This window comes from Belonocnema kinseyi, chromosome 1 (genome assembly GCF_010883055.1).
Source record: "Belonocnema kinseyi isolate 2016_QV_RU_SX_M_011 chromosome 1, B_treatae_v1, whole genome shotgun sequence".
Classification (NCBI taxonomy): Eukaryota; Metazoa; Arthropoda; class Insecta; order Hymenoptera; family Cynipidae; genus Belonocnema; species Belonocnema kinseyi.
In genome coordinates, this window is record NC_046657.1 from 140456952 (window position 1) to 140468547 (window position 11596).

At 33.9% G+C, this 11596-nt stretch overlaps 1 protein-coding gene across 1 annotated transcript in view; it reads left to right on the forward strand.

Annotated features, from left to right (window-relative positions):
- LOC117174452 (mitotic spindle assembly checkpoint protein MAD2A) overlaps positions 1-5702 on the forward strand; it is a 22711-nt gene extending 17009 nt beyond the window's left edge. Inside the window, exon 3 of the mRNA XM_033363597.1 lies at positions 4829-5702. Coding sequence (XP_033219488.1) covers positions 4829-5028 — 200 coding nt within the window. The 3' untranslated portion in view covers positions 5029-5702. The remainder of the gene's footprint in view (positions 1-4828) is intronic.
- The last annotated feature ends 5894 nt before the right edge of the window (positions 5703-11596 follow it).

Below are 11596 nucleotides of genomic sequence, written 5' to 3' on the forward strand. Positions count from 1 at the left end.
ATTTACCTGCAGCTCTACTGTCTCTCCGTTTATACAAATTGAATTTAAAAATGAAATAAAACCCGAAAGTAAAAAGGGGAAAAGACTAAACTTTTTCTATGAAAGATAAAACTTCAATTTTTGAAAAATGAAATTTGAAGCGAGGGAAGGAAAAGATATATACACTGGCATACGCAGGCGACATAGTGTTGATGACAGAGGATGAAGAAGGGATGGCGGGATTAATTACAGGATTAGAGAAATACTTAGATGGGAAAAAGCTGAATGTAAATGTAGAAAAAACAAAATTAATGAGGTTTAGAAAAGGAGAGGGAAGGAAGAAAGAATGGACAGGGAGATGGAACGGAATAAAGTTAGAAGAAGCCAAAGAGTATACGTATTTGGGATATATGTTCCAAACGAATGGAGATCATACAGCTCATATAAGAGAAAGGACAAAAAAAGCAGCAGGGGTAATGAAACGGATATGAGGAATAAGAAAAAGAAGGTTACAAAGAAATTGGAGAAGGGGAATGTGGTTATTTAATACGCTGGTATGGCCGGTATTAGGTTATGGAGCAGAGATATGGGGATGGAAAGAAAGGAAAGATATTGAGAGTTTACAAGAAAGGTATATAAGGTGGACAATAGGGGCAGGCTGGAGGACGCCAGGATATATGGTGAGAGAAGAAGCGCAAAGGGATAAGTTAAGTATTCGAGCGGGAAAGAGAGCATGGAAATTTGAGACGAAGCTGAGGGAGGGAAAGGGAGGGAAAGGGAGGGGAGTTGGCGAAAAAGTGTTTGAAGGAGGTAAAAGAGAGGAGAGGGAGGGCGATCGAATTAACGAGATGGGAAGAAGAAAGGAGGGAGTTCTTTAATGATAGAGAAATAGAAGACGGGACTGGAGTAAACTATGAAGAATTGGAAAAAGGGAGAGGGAAAGACAATTAATAGAAAGATGCGGGGCGATTGAGGAATCAAAATACAATAAATGGTATAAGATGATAAAAAAGGAAGGGGTGATAAAGTATTTAGAAAAAGGATGGGGAGAGAGAAGGTGGACCAGAATAGCAAGACTTAGATTAGAAACGAGGTAAGGGAGGGGATGTACTGGGAAAAATAAGAGAACAGAAAGTGTAGAATATGTGGGAGGAGGAAACATGGGCGCATGTATGGGAAGGATGTAGGAAAAGAATGGAAGATAAAGGAAGCTGGCAAGAAAATGTGGTTAAGATTCTGGGGGAAGATGGATTAGGAGAAGAATGGATGAAGGAGTTGGAGGGTGCTAGAGGAGCGAATGAGAGAGAATGAAAGAATGCACGTGAAAAAGGTAAATGGAGGTATAAAAAAGTGAAAGAAAAGGGAAACGGAAGTCGCTTAGATTAGACGCGTGAAAATGGTAAGTAATGGCAAAGTAAAAGTTAAGTAGACGTTTGCTAATAAGTCCTAAATTGTGCTATAGCAGGAAATAGAAACAAGGAACTAGATATAAGACTTTATGTAAATAGTTGTAAATAATTGTATGTATAGAAAGGATAAGATTGTAAAAAAATATAGATATAAACGAAAAGATTGTAAGGAATGGAAGTCATGTAAACTCTTAGAAGACACATTATGAATAAAGAAGAAGTAAAAAGCGAATGACTAAACTTTTTCCAGGAAAGATAGAAATTAATTTTTTTGAAAAATGAAATTTGAAGCGACGGAAAATGATTTGCTTTTTTTATTATATAATTTTTTAATTATAAATTGTAACAATAAATGCCCTTAAGATTTTAACAAATTAAATTTAAAAATAAAGTAAACCCCGAAAGTAAAAAGCGATGGACTAAACTTTTTCTATGAAAGATAAAACTTCAATTTTTGAAAAATGAAATTTGAAGCGACGGCAAATAACTTATTTCTTTTTAATTATATATTTTTTTAATTACAAATTGTAACAATAAATGTCCTTATGATTTTAACAAATTTATTTTAAAAATAAAATAAAAAATTTTATAAATAAAATAAAAGAGCGAATGACTAAACTTTTTCTAGGAAAGATAAAAATTAATTTGTTTGAAAAATGAAATTTGAAGCGACGGAAAATGACTTGTTTTTTTATTATATATATTTTTAATTACAAATTTTAATAATAAATTCCATTGTGATTTTAAGCAATTAAATTTAAATATAAAATAAGCCCCGAAAGTGAAAAGCGAATGGCTAAACTTTTTCTAGGAATCATAAATCTTAAATTTTTGAAAAATGAAATTTGAAGCGACGGCAAATGACTTATTTTCTTTTAAATTATATATTTGTTTAATTACAAATTTTAATAATAAATGCCCACAAGCTTTTAACTAATTCTAAACTTAAAAATATTGCCTACACAAAGTCATGCACTTAGGCATTCAGTTTGTAAATTAAAAATGTTCTTATAATAAAAATTGAATTTCACAAAAGCACACATTTTAAATGTTGTTGCTTCAAAGTCTTCATTTTTAACTAAAAATATACTATTCGTATTCCTATATGAAAAGTAATTTTGTATTTTATATATAAGAAGATCGAATATTATAAGAATGTTATAGGCTTATACTATGCCATCCGATGCTAATTTTGAAAACGAAAACGAAATTCAATTGAATTTTAGGGTTTAAAGGCCATGTGATGAGTATAACAGCTGATCATGTCAGTCCTAAGATCAATATTTTTTCACCCATATTGAAAAATAAAAGTTTAAATAACGCGGAAATTTGGCTCGGGAAATGTTAATAAATCTTAAAGGATCGCTTGTGCCCTTGCAAAGAGTTAGAGGAAGAAAAAAGTTTATTTATGCAAATAATGATTATCGACGGATACATTTAGGTTTTACACATGGACATAGGAAACACGGGACTAGGCATGCCATCCTAACTTGGGCTGACGGGGTTGAATCCACGGGAGGGGGGAGAATTCCATGAGTGGGGAGAGCCGCTATCTTAGGATGTGCAAGTTGATTATGCGCACGAGCATTTTTGCGACAAACTTTGCATGAAAATATAAGCATTTGGGCGTTGCCATGTTTGTCGCGGGACATCAAAAGATGGTGGACCTCCCCCCTCATTGCATTAACCCCACAATGGCATGCCTAGTCCCGTGTTTCCTATGTCCATGGTTTTACAGTAGAAGTTTGACTTTTAACTTTCTCTGACGGTAATCATGCAATCTGTTTTACCTACAGACCCCTAGAAGTTCGAAGTTGTCTACTCGCTGCGCTAGTGCTGCTTTGACACAGCTGATACCAGAATGATACGTATCTCAAACCAAATATGTTTATTTGCATTTCAAGTGCAAACATTAGTTTTTGCATTATTTGTGCATAATTTTCGTGAGCGATTTTTGTCGTTTTGTCCCACTTTGATAAATATAAACCTCATAACTAGCCCATTGACAACATTGCAAATTGCTTGCAGGGTTTGACGACAGCACGGTCGGTATTTTTCCCAAATAGTAATTAAAAAAAAACTTTTCAATATTCTAATTATTTAGGACCAGAGACACATTCTTGCATGCCTTCTATTTATCGTGCCAAATTTTTAACACGATATCTCATTCCGTGTATACGTAAGTTGGGAAAGAAAACTTCCATTGGTGTTTTCTTAAAAAAAAATTTTTCTCAATATTTCCACCGGAACAAAGCAGAGACATGGACCTTATTACCTCCTCTTTCATTTCCCAAACTTTCAGAGCGCTGCCTCATTTTGTTTAGACGTAAGTTGGGAAAGAAAACTTGAAGACCAGGTTTTGTCACGTGACCCTCTCGTCACGTGGCCTTAAGACGTTTCTTAGATTCTTTTTGATCGGAAAATTCCACAGATTACTAATTTCACACTTTCAAAATGTTAATTTTGAAATTCAAGAATTTTTAGTTGAATTTTAATCCCTTTAACGCCAATTGCTAGGGCTGCCGCGCGGCAGAAGTTTGCCGACCACTGTTCCAGAGCATAGTTCCGTGGTGTGAACCTGTTAACTGCTTGTGGCTCCTTATGGAAAATCCGTTATTTTTCTCACAACGGCTCTGTTAACTCGTCGAATAGGCCAGTGAGACACATGTCAGTCTGTCTGCAGTTAAGTGCAAATGTTTGTCTAAAGTTTTTTGTAATTACTTTCACGTCATCTTCAATGTTCTCGTCTACAGATCGCTGTAAAGACGAAGGTGAGCAACGCGTTTCGATTAATGACACTCAGATAATTTTTTCAAGCACATCTATGTTCGGTTCGCGATTTCAAACAGTTTGACATATAAAACTTGCCCGCAATTTGTAAAACACAACAGAAACATGTGAGTCTGGGAAAAACAGTAAAAAACCAGCCGGTTTAGACCGCTGGACCCCTAGTAGATAACAAATGAATAGCTGTCAATTGTCATATAACGTTCAATTTTGATTCAAATGTTATAAAACTAACTTGTATTATTTTTTTCTATAAAATGAACAAAAAACATTTTACAGTTTAAAAAATTTTAAACTGCAATAATAACGATTTTCCTTCGCCATGTAAAATTTCTGAAATGCCACTTAACAGGTTTAGGCCGCGAACCCTTCAAATCAGAAAATAAATATTAAACTTTTCTCTTGGATGAAGCTGCTTGACATATAAAGTTGAATATTTTATAAAAAAAATTGTGGTTAGTAGTCAAAATTGTGTGGTTCACTTCTGATGAATTGCACGTTTGCGTTTCAGAATACAGTTAATAATTTCAGTAGAACTTAATATAAATTTGATAGGTATCCCCTATGCAATGTATCCGATTTAGTAATAAGAAAAACGGTTATACTTTAACACTTCTGCAGTAATGTATAATTAAAAATTATTTTGTTCTTAGGTACGGTGAGTTTCCTGCCTCTACTAGACTGCCCATGTTCCTTTGATATTTTAACTTACACCGTTCCGGACTGTGGAATTCCGAAAGAGTGGGATGAGACTCAGCCCGTTTTCATTGCCAATAGTCAGGAAGTTCAACTTAGATCATTCTCCACTTCCCTTCACAAAATGGATACCATCGTCAGCTACAAAAACACGTGAATCTCACCGATAGTATTCTAAAATATTGCAGAATGGTACAAACTTTTCGAAGTTTTTTTTATTGTACATACTAAACTCCAGTGTGTTTTGTGTATTTAATAATTTTTTTAAGCTGAATTTTCTATCCTATAATGTTAGCATTTAAACTATATATGCGTGAATGAACAACCGACGAGAAGATGAGAAGTAAGAAAACGGCTGCTCAGTTTATTATAAATTATAATATCGACTCATATTGAATGGAGGCGTCGATATAATTGACTTTTTATAGAATACTATGTAATTGTACAGAACTTTCGTTATTTCATACAAAATCAAGTCCGATTTATTGAGCTGAAAAAGGGCAGTTGTTTAAAATAGCTTTTTGATTTCTCATTGCATTTTTTCTTCTTATTGTGATTGTAATTATATACGATAGTTTCTAAACCGGTCTCTCAGGAAAAAGTGAATAACAATTATTCACTGTATGGTTCTTCAACATCTACAAGACATTTAAGTTTCGTTTTCAAAAATTTCAGAATATACGTTTCAGAATGCCTTTTTCAAAAAAGATCTTTTGAATATCAGAATTCGAAATTTATAACATATTTCTCTCAAGAAAGTTGTTTAATTCCAGCATGTGTACATAATCAAAAAGTAAATATAAAAGACAACACTTTTTGTAAAAAATATTATTCGCTAGTTTTTTTTATTTCATTATAGAAATCAGAAGGATGTTTTTTACAAAGGTTGAATTTTCGCAAAGACGTACGAAAGACTTATCAAATTTATTCGATTTTAATGCATTTTTTCGCCAATTTAAATATAGGATTCTCTACTATGAGTAATGTTTTCATCTTTATAACTGCCCAACCGGTAAGTGGCCTTTCGAATTCGTTTTTTAGACAAACCTATGCACTTAAACTGAAAACAGATCAGTTAGTCCTTAAATCTTCTCTGGACATTACTGGTCCAAGTTTAAACAAATTTTTAAGCCTAAATGAAATATTTTGTTTGGTTTGCTAAAAAACGATTTAATACGTGACAATTTTCCAGTTTATATTCAATTGAAAAATTTACCTTCAACCAAATTTATATAGAAAACGAAATAGAGAATGGAGTACTTCCAATAAACAAATATTAAGAAAAATTCTGGGGGCAGCAGCCCGTCAGCGCGCCCTATCGATGGCCTGGATCGACAACCGGAAAAATTCTGATTCAACCCCTCATAGACTTATCATCTTTCTATTAGAACTCTTGAAACTTATTCCGCACATAGTGAGGTGCATAGAGCTTTTGATGCCCCTTTGTAAAGCTAGATTTACTATCATCTGAAAAATGTCTCAATTAATACAAGAACAATGAAAGGAATAACACTATACTGTACCTTTCGAAAAAGATAATTTTTCTGACTTTCAAGTTGATGCCTCTTTTTGATATATAAAACGATATATTAACTCGAATGATATTACCAGAGCCTAAGAGACCTTCTACTTATCAAATTCCTTGGAAAAATTCTCGATCAAAAATTCTTTGTGGCTCAAATTGAACCAATTTTTTTAAAATTTTCTGTAGTTGGTTGAAATTATTTAAAATCTCTCGAAATTTCGTTTAATTAATTTTCCAAATTTCCCTCTAAATCCCATACAGTCTAGCTTTAAATTTTTGCATATTCTAACGAATTATTAAAATCCCTGAAATTTTCGAAATATATTGAAATTCTTTGGAATTTATTAAAATTGTCTGAAATGTTGAAAAATGTTAAAATCTCGTAAATTCTTTGAAATAGTAAGGGGGCTAATAAATTTCCTTAAGTCTGTTGAAATTCTTTGAAGTATCCTCAAATATTTAGAAATCGTACCACACTCCGTGACCCTTTTTAAAATTTTGGAAATAAAAAATATTCTTTTACAGGGTGATAAAAAATAAGCGTATACAAACCTTTAGGCACGATTTAAAAAACACGATTACTTAGTGCTCGTTGTTTTAATTTTTTTATTATTCTACGTGTCCGAAAGTACACAAAATTTTGTTGTGTGTTTCAAGTCACGTTGAATTGTTTATTCTACGATGTCAAGTAATCGTGGTGCTATTATAGCATTGCATCAGCTGGGCAAACGCTATAATTGCGATATCGCGCGGGAGCTTGGCACTACATCTTCGTTAGTTTGTCGTGCAATCAAACGGTTTAAGCAGGTTGGCCATGAACGTGATCGTCCAGGAAATGGAAGAAAACGAACCGTCAACACTTCCAGAAACCGTAAAATCATCAAAAAGCGAGTGGAACGTCATTCAAAGATTTCTGTGAGAAAAGTAGCTCGCAAGACGGGTATTAATCTTGAGTCGGTGCGCCTCATAGCAAATAAAGAACTTGGACGCAAATCTTAAAAGCTTCTAAAAGGCCAGTTGCAAACAGATGAAAACAAGCTTATACGGCTTCAAAGATGTGGCTTCCTTCTGCGTCACACAGTGCGGCGAATTAGAAAATTGGGTTTCAAAATGATCCAGAACCTACAATACATAAAATTCATTTTTTCTGCGCGATCATTAGGTTTGCCTTCAAAAATGAAAATTCCATGACAAAAATGGACAATTAAAATATTCACCATTGTTATAAACAATACTGATTAACACATGCATTAAACGGTCACTCTTTGATAGAAAAAATCCATTTTTTTTTGCATAATTGTTCGTTTTATCCCTAAATTAATATACTGATGGAGGGAACTGACGTTTGACAATATTTTTCATTTTTATTAACAATTCTGTTTAATAAATGCATTTAGTAGAAAAAAAAACAGTGTAGCAATTGAACATTGAGTAACGAGAAAATTACGAGAACCGAAACAAGTAAAAAACGAAACAACTGAAAATCGCGTGTGCTTCTCACACTTTTCTCGTCACTCAATGTTCAATTGCTACGCTATTTTTTTTGGTAGGAGATTGAAAAGTCACGCACGTATCCATTGGATTTTTGTGTTTTCCCGACTTTCATTATTTTCGACTCTTAAGTCGAAGGAGTTTCATTTTTTATGATATAATCAACATTTCATCAAGAAAGAGATTTTTCCTATTTAAAAGCGTCTATTAAATGCATTTGTTGAGCAGAATTGATAATGAAAAGAAAAAACATTATCAAACGCCAGTTTCTTCCATCAGAATATTAATTTAGGGATAAAATAAACAATTATGCAAAGAAAAAAATGGATTTTTTCTATCAAAGAATGACCATTTAATGCATTCGTTAATCAGTATTGTTTATAACAATGGTAAATATTTTGATGGTCCATTTCTGTCATGGAATTTTCATTTTTGAAGGCAAGTCTAATGATTGCGCAGAAAAAATGCATTTTATATATTCAGAGGTGCTTATTTATTAATTTTTTAAATGAAATTTGTTTATAACAATCAACAAAATTATACTTTAGTGTTTGATTTCAACGAAACATAATCTTAACTCGATTTCGCAGGGCAAAACGTGTTGAAAATAACTTCCAGGCTTCAGTGTACAGCAATAATCGATTTTGTTCATAAATTTGTTTATAACAATTAAACAGATTGCACGAACTTCATCTAAGTTATTAGTATTTGTTAATCTATTGTAAATCTATCAGGCTTTTTGGCATTTTGAAATTTGAATAAGAAAAAGACAGAGCCTTTTTAGCAAAATCGCCCTCGACAGACCACTTCAGAATTTAACTAGCTTTATTTTAAAAAAAATATGGAATCTGATGAAAATTGTAGGCTCTGGATCATTTTGAACCCTAATTTTCTAATTCACCGCATTGTGCGCAGACCTGGGCTGGGAAAAATTGTCTTTTCAGATGAGAAGCCTTTTACTGCTGAACAAGTGCACAACCGACAAACCGATAGGAATTGTTCTACAGAAGCTCCGGGATGATCATCCGTCTTTGAAAATCGACAGAATCCTGTATCCGTTATGGTATGGGGTAGAATATGCGCCAGTGGCAAGGCACCCCTAATTTTTGTTGAAAAAGTCAAAATCAAGAAAGATGTATATTGTAAAGACATATTGGAGGCTGTAGTTTTTCCTTGGGCCCAACAGCACTTTTGCGATAAAGAATGGACGTTTCAACAGGTCTCAGCGCCAGCTCACAGAGCAAAAAAGACCCAAGATTGGTGTAAGGCTCATTTTCCGAATTTCATCACATCTCAAGAATGGCCACCATACTCACCGGATCTTAATCCCTCAGACTATAGCATATGGTCGATTCTAGAGGCAAGGGTCTGTGCTACACGTCATAAGACTTTGGAGTCCCTGAAACAAACTTTGCGTCGAGAGTGGGGTTGAATAACAGTGGAGGAGCTGCGGCCCGCAGCCGAGAATTTCGTTAAGCGATTGAGATTTTATATTCGTGCTAAGGTTGACTACTTTAAAACTAGTTCATAATAGTATTACTTAAGCATTGAATTATTACTTTCTACCGTTTATATTTCATTTTCATTCATTATAGATTTTTTTTAGTGAAAAATGTTGTAAACACTTATTTTTTGCCACCCTGTATAATCAGGTTAAATTTGTATTATTAATCGTATTCCTAATCATATTGGTACTGTGTCAAAATCTGCCAAGTGAACCACCTATTTTTCGATGGTGAAGCTTTATTAGCGGAAATGACTTTATACGGTTCGCAAGGGTAAATGAAAAATACAATTCGATGGCTTGTAAAATTTAAAGTTTTACAAAAGTTATTGTTAATAACATTTTTCTGCATGAATTTGGTCATGAATAAGGTCGTATCCTTTTCTTTCCACTCCCAATCCCTATTCTAGTGTTTCTTTCCATATGAATCCTTGGTTTATGCACGCCTATCTTTTTCTATCATTTAGGCAATTCGAAATCTTGTCTTTATTTTTCAATCCCTATCTTCTTATCTCATTGAATCTTTTTCTATCTTTTGTACAATCTAAGATAGCCTAATCTTCTTGAATCCCAGTCTTTCTCTGAATAAATCCACAGCTTATCTACGTCTATCATTTTCTAGCCGTTGGGAAATAACACATTTTTTCTATCTTTTTAATCCCTATTTTCCTATCTAAGTGTATCCATTTCCATCTTTTCTGAAATATAAGATAGCTTTATCTTCTTGAATCTCAGTCTTTCTATCTACAATTTCGTATCTTTTTTAATCCGTATTTTCCTGTCCAACTGAATCCATTTCTATATATTTTGAAATATAAGATTGCCCTATCTTCTGGATCTTACTCTTTCTATCTTAATTAATCCACAGGTTATCTACCTCTATCCTTTTCTATCCGTTGGGCAATAACGAAATTTCGTCCATCTTTTTTTTAAATATGAGATAGACCTATCTTCTTGAATCCCAGTCTTTCTATCTAACTGAATCATCCACTTATCTACCTCTATCCTTTTCTATCCGTTGGGCAATGTCACCTTTAGTCTATCTTTTTTTATCCCTATTTTCCTATCCAAGTGAATCCATTTCCATCTTTTCTGAAATATAAGATTGCTCTATCTTCTTCAATCTTAGTCTTTCTATCTAAATTAATCCACAGCTTATCCACCTTTTTTCATTTCTATCCGTTGGACAATCTTGAATTTGTCTATCTTTTTCAATCCCTATTTTCCTATCCAAGTGATTCCATTTATATATTTAAAAAAAAGAAAAGATAGCCCTATCTTCTTGAATCCCAGTCTTTCTATAGAACTGAATCCTCCACTTATCCATCTCTATAATTTTTTATTCGTTGGACAAACTAAAATTACTTCTATCTTTTTGAATACCTATTTTCCTATCGAAGTGAATCCATTTCTATCTTTTTTAAATATGAGATAACCCTATTTTCTTGAATCCTAGTCGTTCTATCCAAGTGAATCCTCCGCTTATCCACATATATCCTTAGCGAGGCTTGCGCTAGTTGACGTACATAGGTGCTTTTTACCGCTAAATTAGCCGGCGCATCAATATGCGCGATCGTGATGGATCATGTGCAGTCGTCATCGTATGGTTCCATTATTATATATTATTATATATATGGAAACATTTGATGAGTACTGCGTATGATCCATGACGATCGCGCATACTGGTGCGCAGGCTAATTTAGCGGACGAACGCACCTCCTCGTTCGCCGGATTTGACGGCACCGGTCTTTTTTCTATGGGGCTACTTGAAGAGTAAGGTGTATGCCAGCAAACCGAAGACTATTGAAGAACTAAAAGCTGATATCACAACGGAAATTGCTGCTATTACGCCCCAAATGATGTCAAATACAATGCAAAATGCTCAAAAAAGGGCCGCTTTCTGTGTGTCTGAAGGAGGCGGTCATTTGATCGATATTGTATTCTGAGTGAATTTTCAATAAATGGCATTATACTCCTTAAATAAATCTTGTTCATTTTCCAAAATCGGCTGAAAAATGGCGGACTTATTCAACATTGAAATAGATCCTGGCTAGATGGCGCACTCTGTACTTTACCCCTCATCTCTTTTACTTCCTTTTCCCATCTCTTACCCATAGGTCCTTCCTCATACTTTCTATAAGCTCCATAGCCCCCCCCCCCTCATTTTCTCCTTTAACCCTCTGATCTCGCCTATCAGAACCCCGA